The 16,369-nt window shown below is 40.3% G+C and overlaps 1 protein-coding gene across 1 annotated transcript; it reads left to right on the forward strand.

Annotated features, from left to right (window-relative positions):
• The first annotated feature begins 9,821 nt into the window (after positions 1-9,821).
• Positions 9,822-10,451, forward strand: LOC148570434 (uncharacterized). The gene is made up of 2 exons (XM_088507040.1): positions 9,822-10,034; positions 10,218-10,451. The coding sequence occupies exons 1-2, from the start codon at positions 9,822-9,824 to the stop codon at positions 10,449-10,451; spliced, it is 447 nt and encodes a 148-aa protein (XP_088363166.1).
• The last annotated feature ends 5,918 nt before the right edge of the window (positions 10,452-16,369 follow it).

The raw sequence follows: 16,369 nt of genomic DNA on the forward strand, positions 1-16,369 counted from the left end.
AACATATTATCCATTACTGCTTAACAAGTAACCTTTAATCCATGCTCTCTTGTTTATTCGCAACTCAACTGATAAATATAATTGACTTCCTGACTAAGAATTGCAAGATAACCATAGATTGCTTCAAACCAACAATCTCCATGGGATTCGACCCTTACTCACGTAAGGTATTACTTGGACGACCCAGTGCACTTGCTGGTTAGTGGTGCGAGTGTGAAAAGTGTGATTCACAATTCGTGCACCAGAATGGTAAAGGAAAATGATCCTTTCTGGTGGCTGTATTGAGCCTTCTGTAGTCAATACACATGCGCCACCCTGTAACTGTTCTTGTAGGAATCAGTTCATTATTTTCATTATGAACCACTGTCATGCCTCCCATTTTGGGGACAACTTGAATAGGGCTCACCCAGGGGCTATCAGAAATAGGATAAATAATCCCAGCCTCCAGTAATTTGGTGACCTCTTTCTGTACCACTTCCTTCATGGCTGGATTTAGCCGCCTCTGTGGTTGAACCACTGGTTTAGCATTATCCTCCAATAAGATTTTGTGCATGCATCTAGCTGGGCTTATGCCCTTAAGGTCACCTATGGACCACCCAAGAGCTGTCTTGTGTGTCCTTAGCACTTGAATAAGTGCTTCCTCTTCCTGTGTATTTAAAGTAGAGCTTATGATCACTGGAAAAGTGTCACCTTCTCCCAGAAATGCATATTTCAGGGATGGTGGTAATGGTTTGAGCTCGGGTTTAGGAGGTTTTTCCTCTTCCAGAGGAAATTTCAGAGGCTCTTTCATCTCCTCTGAATTCTCCAATTCAGGCTGAACATCTTTAAAGATGTCTTCCAACTCTGATTCGAGACTCTCAGCCATGTTGATCTCTTCTACCAAAGAGTCAATAAGATCAACTTTCATGTAGTCTTTTGATGTGTCTGGATGCTGCATGGCTAACTGAAGATGTCTAACTGAGATCTGAGCTCTTTCTGTAAGCCCATAATAGAAGATGTCTAACTGAACCCACTCTGAAAATATTTCAGAGGGACATTTTCGTAGCATCTCTCTGTATCTCTCCCAGGAATCATAAAGAGATTCATTATCTCCTTATTTAAAGCCTTGGATGTCCAGCCTTAGCTGTGTCATCCGTTTTGGAGGAAAGTATTGATTCAGAAATTTTTCTGTCAGCTGTTTCCATGTCCTTATGCTAGCCTTAGGTTGGTTATTTAACCACCTCTTGGCTTGGTCTTTTACAGCAAATGGAAACAGTAATAATTTGTAGACATCCTGATCTACTTTCTTATCATGTACTGTGTCAGCAATTTGTAAAAACTGTGCCAGAAACTCTGTAGGTTCTTCCTGTGGAAGACCGGAATACTGGCAGCTTTGCTGCACCATGATAATGAGCTGAGGATTCAACTCAAAGCTACTGACTCCAATGGAGGGTATGCAGATACTACTCCCATAAGAAGCAGTAGAGGGGTTAGTATATGACCCCAGAGTCCTCCTGGACTGTTCATTTCCACTTAGATCCATGATGGAGAAAGGGAGATGATGTAAAATAAAAAAAATATTTTTATTTATTTATTTATTTAATTATTTCAGAAATAAAATGAATTAAAATAAAATAAATAAAAATAGGTGAAGATTTTCGAAAAATGAAAAAAATGGTTCAGGAAGTTTTGAAAAAGATATGATTTTTGAAAAAGGTTTTAAATTTTGAAATAAAAATCTGAATTTTAAGATCAATTTTCGAAAATTTGCTTTAGAATGGAGGGAAAAGATATTTTTTTTTGAATTTGATAAGGAGAGAGAAAAACAATAAAATAGCACAAGATTTAAAATTTTTAGATCTAATGCTCCTTGTTTTCGAAAATTTTGGAGGGAAAACACCAAGGAACACCAAACTTAAAAATTTTAAGATCAAGACACAAGGAAAAGTCAAGAACACCTTGAAGACTCACAAGAACAACAAGAACATGAAGATAGAACACCAAACTTAAAAGTTTTAGAAAACCAAACTAAAATTTTCGAAAACCAAAGGGAAATCAACAAGAAAACACCAAACTTAAAGTTTGGCACAAAATTTAATAGAGAAATTATTTTTGAAAAAGAAGATTTTGAAAAGAGTATACCAAATTGCCACGAACTTAGACCAACGCTCTAGCCAATTGGGCAGTAAATATAACACTTGTTTTGAAGAAGTATTTTTAAATAACTAAGAATAAAATAAAATATATATATATATATATATATATATATATATATATATATATTTTTGAAAACTAATGTTTTAAAAAGGCACAAGAAAAACAAGAAAAATCACAAAACAAGAAAACCCAGAGATCAGACAAGAAAAAGTCAATAAAAAAAATAATTTTCGAAAAATTTTTTGAAAGAGAAAATAAGGATTCTAAAATTTTAACCAGAAACAATAATAAGAGACTCTAAACCAAAAAGAAAAGTTTTTCCTAATCTAAGCAACAAAATAAACCGTCAATTGTCCAAACACGAACAATCCCCAGCAACGGCGCCAAAAACTTGGTGCACGAATTGTGAATCACACTTTTCACAATTCGTACCACTAACCAGCAAGTGCACTGGGTCGTCCAAGTAATACCTTACGTGAGTAAGAGTCGAATCCCACGGAGATTGTTGGTTTGAAGCAATCTCTGGTTATCTTGTAAATCTCAGTTAGGAGGTCAATTATAATTATCAGTTGACTTGCAAATGAACAAGGGAACATAAAATAAATACTTGGTATGCAGTAATGGAGAATATGTTGGAGTTTTGGAGATGCTTTGTCTTTTGAATCTCTGCTTTCTCCCTGTCTTCTTCTTCACGCACGCAAGGTTCCTCCTATGGCAAGCTGTGTGTTGGTGGATCACCGTTGTCAATGGCTACCATCTGTCCTCTCAGTGAAAAAAGTCCAGGTGCGCTGTCACCGCACGGCTAATCATCTGTCGGTTCTCGATCATGTCAGAATAGGATCCATTGATCCTTTTGCGTCTGTCACTACGCCCAACACTCACGAGTTTGAAGCTCGTCACAGTCATTCAATCCCTGAATCCTACTCGGAATACCACAGACAAGGTTTAGACTTTCCGGATTCTCAAGAATGCTGCCAATGGATTCTAGCTTATACCACGAAGATTCTGATTAAGGAATCCAAGAGATATTCATTCAATCGAACATAGAACGGAGGTGGTTGTCAGGCACGCGTTCATAGGTTGAGAATGGTGATGATTGTCACGGATCATCACATCCATCATATTGAAGTGCAAATGAACATCTTAGATAGAAACAAGCGTGTTTGAATAGAAAACAGAAATAGTTGCATTAATTCATCGAAACACAGCAGAGCTCCTCACCCCCAACAATGGAGTTTAGAGACTCATGCCGTCAAAGAGTACAAAGTTCAGATCTAAAATTTCATGAGGTGTGAAATAAACCTCTAAAAGTTGTTTAAATACTAAACTAGTAACCTAGGTTTACAGAAAGTGAACAAACTATGATAGATGGTGCAGAAATCCACTTCTGGGGCCCACTTGGTGTGTGCTGGGGTTGAGACTTAAGCTAATCACGTGCATAGAGCTGTTTTGGGCATTCAACGCCAGCTTTGGATCCTTTTCTGGCATTGAACTCCAACTTGTAACTTGTTTCTGGCGCTGGATGCCAGACAGCAACATGGAACTGGTGTTGAATGCCAGTTTACGTCGTCTATCCTTGAGCAAAGTATGGACTATTATATATTTCTGGAAATCCCTAGATGTCTACTTTCTAACGCAATTGGAAGCACGCCATTTGGAGTTCTGTAGCTCCAGAAAATCCACTTTGAGTGCAGGGAGGTCAGAATCCAACAGCATCAGCAGTCCTTTTTCAGCCTGAATCAGATTTTTGCTCAGCTCCCTCAATTTCAGCCAGAAAATACCTGAAATCACAGAAAAACACAAAAACTCATAGTAAAGTCCAGAAATATGAATTTTGCCTAGAAAATACTAAAAATAAACTAAAAACTAACTAAAACACACTAAAAACTATATGAAATTAACCCCAAAAAGCGTATAAAATATCCGCTCATCAGCATACGCCCTATTTCTCAAATTTAAACTTTTGTTTTCAAATATTTCACCTTTCCAACAAGATTGTAAGCTTCTATGACACCATTTTAAGACTTTTGGACATAATTTTGGATATGAGAACATGGGAAAGAACTTTATAGATTTAGTTGTTGTCGTTTTGAAAAATTAGAAAATGGAGGATTAGGTTTCGGGTGTACTGAGGATGGTTTGATGGCGTGTAAAGAATGATTGTTATATGAGATGAGAATTGATGAACTGCTGAGTTTGGAATGAAAATGTGAATTGACAGTAGTTGAGATGAGTCGAGGACTCTGAATGGAAATGTTGATGTGACAGTGGTTGAAATGAGTCGAGGACTCGAATGTGCAATGATGAATCATTGATGTATTAAAAATATTTTCTGAAAAGCCACTGAACTACTGTTTTATACTGAGATTATGAGACGCTATGCGCCCGGCAGGGACGGTGGTTAATCCCGCCTATCGAGGTAGCGGCGGCGGCGTAAGGACGGTGGTTAATCCCACTTATGTTGAGATGTGAGGTCTGTGGCAAGAGTATCCCGCTCGCATCCCTTCGGATCAATAGAGTGTGTAGGCACAAAATCCTGGACAGTGATCTGAGCACTATATCTTGGGGGTTCCCAATGATGATTGCGAAGGGCGACATCTCCATGGAGGTGTGTCGGGTTGGCAGTTGAACCGACAATGTTATATCAAAGCCAATAAGACAAGCATTTATCATGTGCATTTCTATCTATTTGTTTTCTTTTGCCGACTTGTACTTGTATGCCTAATTGAATAATATGCCTATTTGCTTACTTTAATTGTAATTAATTGTAATTTCTACTGGGATTGAGGAGGTTTGGAAGACGGTGGCGATGGGATCACATGGAGGATAGGTTGGTGAAGGCTGTGGGACAACGGTGTTTGGTTAGAATAGAAATTCCTTAAGATAGAGTACTCTATTTAATTATGTTAAGATTTATATATGATTATGTTTTACTGTTTTTAGTTATGCCTTAAGATTGAATCTGGTGATGGATATGAAGTCTAGGATTGCCTTTGGCATCCCGGGGTCTTATATCTTACATCATTGGACACTGTTACCATACTGAGAACCTCCAGTTCTCATACCATATTTCTGTTGTGTTTTTCAGATGCAGGTCACAACCCACCTCGGTGAGTTGCTTGAATGGTGATAGAAGCGGAGGATCCTGTTACTCTTGGAGTCTTTTTGATTTATTTTGTTATACATCTCTCACTTTTGTAATTTACTTTTACCTAGAGGCTTGTATTGAGAGAGAAAAACTTGTATAAGCTGATTTTACTGTCTGGTTTTTGTGTAGTCTGTATATAGCTATCCGGCTTAAACTCCGCGAGCCATGGCTAGATTCTCATTATATTATACTATTATCTTATAATATCTTACTATATCTTGTGCTTTAAGTTAGTAGCTTCGTTAGTACATTTTGCACTTTTCAAATCCTATTTTTGAGCTATATCCTTCATCGGACTTCTAGATTATATAAATTCTTTCTATATATTATATGTATGAGCTTAGAACTGTCGTAACCTTTGATTAACCTTTGCTTTACGACGCGAGGTAAAGCTTAGGCTAATTAGGGTGTTACATTTAGTGGTATCAGAGCGGTTCATCCTCGTGAGTCTGAGGGATGGACCAATTGTGCTTCATTGCATACTCTGTGTGTCTTTTTCTTTGATGCTATTAGGTTATCTATTTGATATTGCATAGCATGCTTATTTGTGAGTGCCTGTTTCGGATAATTGAAGCACTAGGCTTTTGATATTGAGACTGATCACCTTGATATCGATTGTTTAGTGTAGACAGAAACCCTAATGGCCACTTGCGGACGAGGTCGAGCACGTTCACGAGAGAATAGGAATGAGCAGCCAGCTGACAATCATGCCAAATTCATGGCGGCAATAGCGAACTTAGCAAACACCATGGATGCTAATGCTACTGTAACTCTGCAAGTTGTGCAGAGGTTAGGCCAATCGGCCTGAAATGGAAACGGGAATGGCGAAGAAAATGCTAATGATAATACTGAGGGGAACAGCGACAATATGGGAGGCGCTCCGATGACCTTGGCAACTTTTCTCAAAGTTCATCCGCCAATTTTCCAAGGATCAACCAATCCTACTGAAGTGGACAACTGGTTTCAGGCCATGAAGCGTGCTTTACAGGCGCAGCACGTTCCGAATAACCAATATGTAGAATTTTCCGCTTGTCAGCTTGCAGGAGAGGCCCAGCATTGGTGGCAAGTTGAATGCCACCTACTACAGCTTCAGAAAGCCAATGTTCCTTGAGACGTATTCCAAACGGCCTTCTATAAGAAATACTTTTCTGAGTCTGCAAGGAAAGTAAAGGAGATGGAACTTATGCAGCTGAAGCAAGGTTCCTTGTCTGTGGCAGATTACATTAGCAAATTTGAGAAGCTTTGTAGGTTTTCTTGGGTGTGTCAGGGTGTCCCGAAGACCTACAAAGTCTGGAAGTGTATCAAGTACCAAAGAGGCTTGAAAGATAGCATTATGACAGCTGTGGTTCCTATGGAGATTCGTACCTTCTCCGACTTGGTGAACAAAGCAAGGGTGGTTGAGGAGTATGCCAAGACGGTAGCTTCATCCAAGGAAACTCACGGAGGAAACACTAGTAAGGGGCATGGCAAGTATTTTCGTCTGAGAGACCAAAGTTTCAAGAGAGGAGGATATGCGCCTCAAGGGCAAGGAGGTTTCAGAAAGAATACTCAGAATCAGTTTCAGTATGCTAAAGGAAGACAAAATCAGAGTAAGAATTCTCCAGATTTGACTTGTGTGCATTGTGGGCGTTTTCATCTATATGACTCTTTCAAGATTGGTTTAGGTGGTTGCTTCAACTGTGGTTTACCTGGTCATATTGCGAGGGATTGCACTCGTGGGAGGAACCCGAATGCGGGCCAGAGTCAGCATCAAGGACGGGTTTTTGTTGTGAACGCCAAGGATGCTTTTAAGGCGGATCCGTTGATGAGAGGTATATGTCTAATTGGTGATAAAACCTTAGTTGCATTATACTGGAGCTTCGCATTCGTTTATTTCATTTGCTAAGGTTGAGGAACTAGGTTTGAAAGTGTCAGAATTATCATTTGATCTGCACGTGCATACTCCGCATCAGACGGTCATGACTAGGTCAGGCTATAGGCAAGTATGTTTCAAGCTTGAGGGTAGAGACTTTGTGCATGATTTGATCTGTTTACCAATGATTGGGTTAGAGATGATTTTAGGGTTTGATTGGTTGTTAAAGAATCGGGTGTTGTTGGATTGCTTTGAGAGGACAATTCAGTTAATGCCGGAAGGGAAAAATGGGGCAGTGATAGCTGAGGGGTACTACCTGAACTCTGTAATGGTACACTGTAGTAGGGAAGAGTGTCAGGGTTATATTCTATTGGCTGCGAATCCATTAGGTGATGATCAGAACCTCAATCAAATTCCGGTAGTTAGAGACTTTCCGGAGGTATTCCTGGAAGATATCCCTGAGTTTCCACTTCAAAGGGAGATTGAATTTGCGATTAAATTGGCGCTGGGAGCCGGACCAGTGTCGATTGCGCTGTATAGGATGTCTCTGATAGAGCTGGCTGAATTAAAGACTCAGTTGGAAGAGCTTCTAAACAAGAGGTTCATTCGACCGAGTGTTTCCCCATGGGGAGTGCCAGTTTTGTTGGTGAAGAAGAAGGATGGAGGAATGCGACTGTGTGTGGATTACCGACAGTTGAACAAAGTGACGGTAAAGAACAAGTACCCGCTGCCAAGGATAGATGACTTGATGGATCAATTGCAAGGAGCTAGAGTATTTTCCAAGATTGATTTGAGATCCGGTTACCATCAGATAAGGGTGAAAGAGGATGATATCCCTAAAACTACGTTTAGGACACGCTATGGACACTACGAGTTTGCGGTAATGTCTTTTGGGTTAACGAATGCACCTGCTATTTTCATGGATTACATGAACAGAGTCTTTTGTCCCTTTTTGGACAAATTCGTGGTGGTTTTCATATACGATATCTTGGTTTATTCTAAGACAGCAAGGGAGCATGAGGAACACTTGAGGATTGTATTGCAAATCTTGAAGGAGCGGAAATCGTATGCTAAGTTGTCGAAGTGAGAGTTCTAGAAAGAGGAAGTAAAGTTCTTAGGTCATGTGGTAAGCAAAGGAGGAATAGTGGTAGATCCTTCTAAGGTAGAAGCGGTGATGGAATGGAAAAGGCCGACGACGGTGACGGAAGTTAGGAGTTTCTTCGGCTTGGCCAGATATTACTGGAGATTCATTGAAGGATTCTCCCGGATAGCACTGCCGATGACTAAGTTAATACGGAAGGAAGTGCCTTTTGTGTGGACGTTGGAGTGTGAAGAAAGTTTTCAAACTTTGAAGCAGAAGTTAACTTCAGTGCCTGTTCTAATCTTACCAGAATTGCATGAACCGTTTGAAGTGTATTGTGATGTGTCACTGAAGGATTTGGGTTGCGTGTTGATACAACACTGGAATGTGGTGGCTTACGCATCGCGTCAGCTGAGATCGCATGAGGTAAATTACCCAACTTATGACTTGGAATTAGCGGCGATTGTGTTTGCATTGAAGATTTGGAGACACCACTTGTACGGAGTGAGGTTTACGTCTTTTATGATCATAAGAGTCTCAAGTACATCTTTGATCAGAAAGAGCTTAATATGCGTCAGAGGATATGGATGGAGTGGCTAAAGGATTATGATTTTGAACGGAGTTATCAGCCTGGAAAGGCAAATGTGGTAGCAGACGCTTTGAGTCGGAAGTCTTTAACCGTAGCTTGCATGCGAATCAAGGAAGAGGATTTGGTGGATAAGTTTGTGGATCTTAAGCTAGATATTGGTGAAGTTGCCAGAAGAGCTTATTTGAATCAGTTGCAGATTACAAGTACATTTAAAACAGAGATTCAGAGGGCTCAGCAAGATGAGCAAAAGCTTCAGAAATTGTTTCAACCAGTTGGTGAGAAGAGGCTTGGAGAATTCACCAAAGGTGATGAAGGGTTGTGGAGATATAAAGGGAGGATTTGTATACCGGATGTCGGGAGTTTGAGGCAAGACTTGTTATCGGAAGCTCATAACAGTGGATTTTTTATTCATGCCGGAAGTACAAAGATGTACTACGACTTAAAGAAGATGTTCTGGTGGCCTGGGATGAAAGGTGATGTAGCAACAGTGGTATCCAAGTGCCTGATGTGTCAGAAGGTGAAGATAGAGCATAAGAAGCCATCGGGAATGTTACAGCCACTTGAGATTCCTTAGTGGAAGTGGGAAGTAATTACAATGGATTTTGTGACCGGATTACCGAGGACTAGGTCGGGATTTGATGCGGTTTGGGTGATCGTGGATTGCTTAACCAAATCTGCTCATTTTCTGCCTATCCGAGTGAACTATTCTATGGAGGAGTTAGAAAGGTTGTACATCAAAGAGATAGTAAGGTTGCACAGTGTGCCATCGAGCATAGTATCGGACCGTGATCCTCGGTTCACGTCAAGGTTTTGGGGAGCTTTCCAAAGGTCTTTCGGTACAAAACTATGTCTCGGTACTGCATATCATCCGTAAACTAATGGATAGTCAGAGAGGACTATTCAGACGTTGGAAGATATGCTAAGAGCGTGTGTATTGGATCAACCTGGAAGTTGGGACCTTTACATGCCATTGGTGGAGTTTGCGTACAACAATAGCTTTCATGCGAGCATTGGGATGGCTCCGTATCAGGCCTTGTATGGACAGAAGTGCGAATCTCCACTTTATTGGTATGAATCTGGTGAAGCAAGTATTTTGGATCCTGATTTGGTAGCAAAGACTTCTGAGAAGATTAAGAAGATTCGGGAGAGGATTCTAACTGCTCAGAGTCAACAAAAGAGTTATGCAGATCAGAGAAGGAAACCATTAGAATTTGAAGTGGGAGAGCATGTATTTCTGAAGATTACGCCAACAACTGGGTTTGGAAGAGCGATAAAAACTAAGAAGTTGAATCCAAGGTATATAGGACCGTTTGAGATTCTTAGCCGATTCGGGCCGGTGGCGTATCAAGTAGCTTTGCCACCTCATCTGTCTAACTTTCATGACGTATTCCACGTGTCACAACTCTGCAAGTACACGTCGGATGCGGCTCATGTGTTAGGACCTGAGTCGGTTGAGTTGAGGGAGAACTTAACTTTTCAAGTAACACCGGTGCGTATTGACGACACTAGTGTGAAGAAGCTGCGAGGAAAAGAAGTTCAGTTGGTTAAGGTAGCTTGGGAGCGAGCAGGAATTGAAGAGCATACTTGGGAGTTGGAAACCAAGATACGAAAAGATTACCCCGAGCTGTTCCCAAGTAATCACTAAATTTTGAGGGCAAAATTTCTTATTTGGTGGGTGATGCACGGAAAACTTGTCTCTCAACAAATCTCCCTTCGGCAAGTGTACCGAAGTTGTCGTCAAGTAAAAACTCACAATAAAGTGAGGTCGAATCCCACAGGGATTGATTGATCAAGAAACTTTAATTAGAAGAATGTTCTAGTTGAGCGAATCCAGAATTTGGGTTGAGAGTTGCAGAAATTAAAATGGCGGGAATGTAAATAACAGAAAAATAAATGCTAGAATTAAAGAACTAGAAGTAAATGACTGAAAATAAATTGCAGAATTGTAAATGGGAATGGGGGATTTGCTCATAAAAGTAAATGACAGAAATTAAAGAGAATGGGTAAGATCAGAGATGGGGAGTTCATTGGGCTTAGGAGATGTTGCAATTCTCCGGATCAAGTTCATTTTCATCTCTTCCTCAATCAATGCACTCATTGATCTCCTTGGCAATCTTAAGTGATTGAATTACAATTTCTTGCAATTCAATCTCTCAAATCTTGATCAATAGCCAATTCCTTGGTCAATTGCTCATGAGAAGAGATGAAGTATGGTCACTGATTATACCACATGCATTTCCCAAACCAAGTATTGAGAGGGTTATAGTCACATACCCATCCAAACCCAATTTGGTCCAGCATGAGAAAGCATTTCTAGCTTGATCTCTTCATTCCTCTTTCAAGGTTCAAAAGAGATCCAAGTTTGAATAGCTTCTCTTCCAAGATAACTACTCAATTGGATGAAGATCGAAAGCTTTCAAGTAAAATCAAGAGGAAAGATAGAAGAAGAATAATGAAAATTAGTATTGATCCATCAAATTACAACAGAGCTCCCTAACCCAATGAAAGGGGTTTAGTTGTTCATAGCTCTTGAAAATGAAAACAAAGATGGAGAATAGATCATAAAACTAGAAATTGCAAAGAAAGTAAAATACAGAGAGTAGTTCCCTTTTTCCCAGCCTCCAGAACTTCTTTACAATTCAAAGCTACTCCTATATATACTACTCTTCTCAGCTTCTAGTTTACTCTTCAAGTCTTGGGCCTTTGGATCTTAAGTTTGAAGCAGTTCTTTTCTTGATTTGGGCTTGGCTTTACTTTCAGAGAGAAAGTGCTAAGTGTGCAGAGACTTCAGCTTAGGACGTTAGGGGTGTTAATATTTAGTGAGAATATAAGTTCGAGAACGTTAGTGACACTTAACATTGTCACTAACGTTCCAATGCACCCCTTTGCCTTACGTTAAAACCTACGTTAACTAGGTTAACGTGGCTTTTAACGTTGCCTTGTTAATCCTTCGAGAACGTTAGTGACACTCAACATTGTCACTAACGTTCCAGTGTGCCCCTTCTTGTTTCACGTTAAAGCCCACGTTAACTAGGTTAACGTGGCTTCTAACGTGGTCCTTGCCAACCTTCGAGAACGTTAGTGACACTCAACATTGTCACTAACGTTCCAATGTGCCCCTGGGTCTCACGTTAGAGTCCACGTTAACTAGGTTAACGTGGCCTCTAACGTGGCCATCTTTAGCCATCCCAACGTTAGTGACAATGTTGAGTGTCACTAACGTTGGCTCATCCTTCATTCCTCATCGTTAGCTTCCACGTTAACTAAGTTAACGTGGAGGTTAACGTGACTCTTGGGGGTTGTGTGGTTGCTTCAACGTTAGTGACAATGTTGAGTGTCACTAGGTTAACGTGGCTTCTAACGTGGCCACTTATGAGTGATTGCCAACGTTAGTGACAATGTTAAGTGTCACTAACGTTGGCTCAACTTCTCTTCTCCACGTTAGAGTTCACGTTAACTTAGTTAACGTGACTCTCTAACGTGGGCATTGATGGCTTTTTGAGAATGTTATTGGCAATCACTTTTCTCATTAATCTTGCAAGTTACCTCCCCTTTTCTTGCTTCCTTTTTGGTCTTGAAATCAAGCAATAAAGTGCATCAAAGCTCTAGTCCAAGTCATGAGTAATGCAACATAATATTTGTCACTAAACTTATGCAAAATCCTCATGAAATTATGTAAAATGCACAATGTATGCTTGAATCAAGGTATAAGTGAATATTTACCCGAAACTAGCTTATTTCCTAAAGAAATGTATGAAACTATCCTAAAAACAGTAAAAAAAAGGTCAGTGAAACTAGCCAAGATGCCCTGGCATCACAACACCAAACTTAAAGCTTGCTTGTCCCTAAGCAAGTACTGGAACAAGAGAATGATGAATGGAATATCTAGAGGAATGAGTCATCCTTGTGGAAGTCATATTACTGATTTTATGGTGGTTTCATGCATAGCAACTTAGGTTCATTCCATTACTGGCTTTCAGACCTTTATCATGTCCCTAAACACTTACTTTGTTTATATCTCATGAGACTTTTATTTATTGATCCTTTTATTGTTATTTCAAGGGTTATTTGTGTTATTTAGGCTAAGTGCTCTGTAAGGGGGCAACTCTTTAAGATAAGCTTTCAGCCAACACTCCCGAACCAGTTGGTTCAAGGTGCTAGGTGTTGAAGCACCCCTAAGGACTTACTCCCTCAAGTCTCTCCCCCATACATACACACCACAGGCATATAGTTTATTTATTTTCTTTTCTTGAGACCTTGGTGTCCAGCACCTCTTTGGGTTACTAAATGCTCTGTAGTGAGGGTTACTCTTGATAGTGGATTTTCAGCTGATAATCCCGGGTTAGTTAACCCAAGTTACCAAGTGATAAAGCACCCCTAAGAGCTTATTCATCCAAGTAGATCCCTCACACAGGAGAACCACAGACACTTCCCTCAAGAGTAAAACCATTGATGCCTAGTCTTATTGCTTACTCTTTTTCTTTTATTCCTTAACTTTGATTGTTCTTTCCCTTTTTCTTATTAGGATCTTCTTATTTAGCTAGTCTCATGGGGATATCCAAAGTCAAGTATTCAGGATAGATAGTTGTCCTCCTAACCTTGTGGTTGAACCAACTTAGCTAACTTATGACTACCCCAAAGATTCATGAATGCACCTCCACATTAGGAACTCTACTCTGGTCTTTTAAAAACCTAATCATTCTCTTCTTCAATTTGATTTAAAAGGGACAAGCTTACAAGAAAGGGAAGTAATGATGCAGTGACATAAAGACTAGTGCACATAGACCTATTCAGAACTTAAAAGACAGAATTTAAAAAGGGTTCAACTAAGAGTAACTATAAATCAGAAGTGCATTCGAGCTTCCAACTTTCAACAATTCTGAGTACAATGGAATTAGGTAACAATACAACCTTCGGTTGATGATCTCTGGTCCCCCTCTCTCTTTGTCATCATCCTAGTTTTTGCTGCTTCGCTTCTTTGGGTGAAGTTGCACCATTTCCTTATAAGATTCTTGCAAGGTTACTGGAAGTTGCTTGTTCCCAAAGCACTTGAGATATAGTTAGCTTACATGTATGCTTGTGCCTCTTGAACTCAATTTGGTGTGTGAACACCAAACTTAGTTCTTTGCCCAGTACAAGACATTGCATATATGCAGAGACCCTCATATCTTGTTATCAATAAAGCAATGATCACCTATAGTCTAACTACATCTAAGTGGTTTCTCTTGATTGGATGGAGCTAGCAATGTTCTTTTGGAGTGGAGTGTAATTCTAACCAATGTCCTTTAGTGGAATACCAAACTTAGAACTACACTATCACTCTTGGATTGTTCTGGTGTGGAATACCAAACTTAGCTCCTTACAATACAGGAGAAACAACTTTGTGATTTTTATTGAAATAAAGATGAAAGTGAAACTACCTGAGGTTGGGTTGCCTCCCAACAGAGCGCTCTTTTATCGTCGCTAGCTCGACGAGTCCTTCATCATGGTGGTTGGTAGTGCTTAAAGTCCTCCCCTCTTGCTGTGGATTTATATCCATTGGTTGGATCAATAATCTCCACATGTTCCAGGGAAAGAACTCTGTTGATAGTGAAGACCTTGGGTAATTGAGATGGCACAGTAGGGAGATTAGGGGGAATATCTGGGAAGTAGGCTGAGACAACTCTATCCCCTGGAGAGAAGTCTTCCGTAGGGATCTTCTTGTTCTTCCACCCTCTTGATACCTTCTTCTTTGTTTCTTTTGAGGTTGCCTTCCCCTTGGTGACCTCTTTTTCAAAAGGAGCTGTGGTGCTGTCTTCACCTGCCTCTAGAGGTTTAGGTTCCTCCAACTTTTCCTTGAGCTGTGGCAATTGCTGTTTTCCTTGTTTGTCAGTTAAGGGGATCTCAGAATGAACTGGCTGTACTTCAGTGCTTGTTTCCTCCTTCAGTGTCTCATTATTATTTGTGCTTAGTTCCTTGTCCTCTTGATCTGTTTCTTGCGAGAGTTTGAAAACATTGAAGCTGAGTCGTTCATCATGGATTCTCAATATTAGCTCCCTTTTCTCTACATCAATAAGTGCTCTGGCCGTAGCTAGGAATGGTCTTCCCAATATGATTGGATGAGTGTGACTCTCTTCCATGTCCAGAATGACAAAGTTTGTTGGGAGAAAGTACTTCCCAACCTTTAGCAACACATTTTCCACCACTCCTATTGCTTGCTTTTGAGTTTTGTCAGCCAGTCTGATAATGACATCTGTGGGCATTATCTCATTGATCTGCAGCCTCTTCACTAGGGATAAGGGCAGTAAGTTGATGCTGGCCCCTAAATCACATAGTGCTCTGTCGAACGTGTTTTCACCTATGGCACAAGGTATATGAAAACTTCCTGGGTCTCTTCTTTTTGTAGGCAACTCAGGTTGAATAAGGGCACTACATTCCTTGTTCATCACTATAGTCTGCCTTCCCTTGAGTGAGCTTTTCCTGGGAAGAAGTTCCTTCATATACTTGATGAATGCAGGCATTTGTTGAATTGCCTTGATGAATGGTATGTTCACATGCAGAGATGCAAACAAGTCTAGGAACCTTGAGTATATTCTTTTTCCCACAGCACCATTGAGCAGTTGAGGGAATGGTGCATAGAGCTTTAGCAGTTCTTGTTGTGAGATTTCTGGTTCTTTGTGATCTCTATCCTCCTCCTTTGTTGAGTTGTCTTCAGGTTGTTTGCACACTTTGCTTTGCTTGTCTTCAATCTCTTGATCACTTGTAGTGACCATTTTGCAGTCTTCCCATCTTACTTTCTTTACTTCTCCCTTGGGGTTTTTCTCCGTGTCACTTGGGAAGCTATCAGTAGGTTTGGGAATCTTCTTAGCTAAATATCCCACCTGGAATTTCAGCTTCCTGATGGTCTCTCCCTGGTTCTTAATATTGGCTCACACCTCCTCTTTGAACACCTTATTTTCTTGAATCTCTTGGCATATTCCTTCAAGTAAGGCTTCAATCTTAGAGAGCTTGTCATCAATTGATGAGTGATTCGGAGCAGACGTGCTGTTTTGGTTTTGATAAGTATGTGGAGAAGTGTTGTTGTGGGGGTGTTGAGATGTCCTCTGGGTGAATTGCTTTTGATCTTGCTCACTTCCCCACCCAAAGTTTGGGTGGTTTCTCCATCCAGGGTTGTAAGTCTTGGAGTATGGATCATAGTTTTTCCTTGGTGAATTCCCAATGTAATTGGCTTGCTCCTGACTCCCCTCTGCTTCTTCATTCATTCCTTCTTGTGTTGTTGACGAAGTGGAGATTGCTGCTACTTGGTTCCTCTCCATCTTCTTGGTGAGGTCAGCCAGTTGCTGGGTAATGAGCTTATTTTGGGCCAACAGAGCATCTACATTGTTTAGCTCCATCACTCCTCTTGTGTTCCCTCTTTCGGAAGCATAGAAGTAGTCGTTTTCTGCTACTGTTTCAATAACATCTATGGCTTCCTCAATGGTTTTTTTCTTGTTCAAGGATCCTCCAGATGAATGGTCTACTGCCTTCTTTGACTCATAAGAGAGCCCTTCATAGAAAATGTGCAACTGCACCCATTCATTGAAC

The sequence above is a fragment of the Arachis ipaensis genome, chromosome B3 (genome assembly GCF_059453495.1).
Source record: "Arachis ipaensis isolate K30076 ecotype BB chromosome B3, ASM5945349v1, whole genome shotgun sequence".
NCBI lineage: Eukaryota > Viridiplantae > Streptophyta > Magnoliopsida > Fabales > Fabaceae > Arachis > Arachis ipaensis.

What these genes read in the sequence shown, in the direction of transcription:
- LOC148570434 (XM_088507040.1), top strand. Translation starts at nt 9,822, where the DNA reads ATGGCTCCGTATCAGGCCTTGTATGGACAGAAGTGCGAATCTCCACTT. An exon ending in AATTTGAAGTGGGAGAGCAT is followed by an intron (nt 10,035 to 10,217) that starts GTATTTCTGAAG and finishes CAACTCTGCAAG; the next exon opens with TACACGTCGGATGCGGCTCA.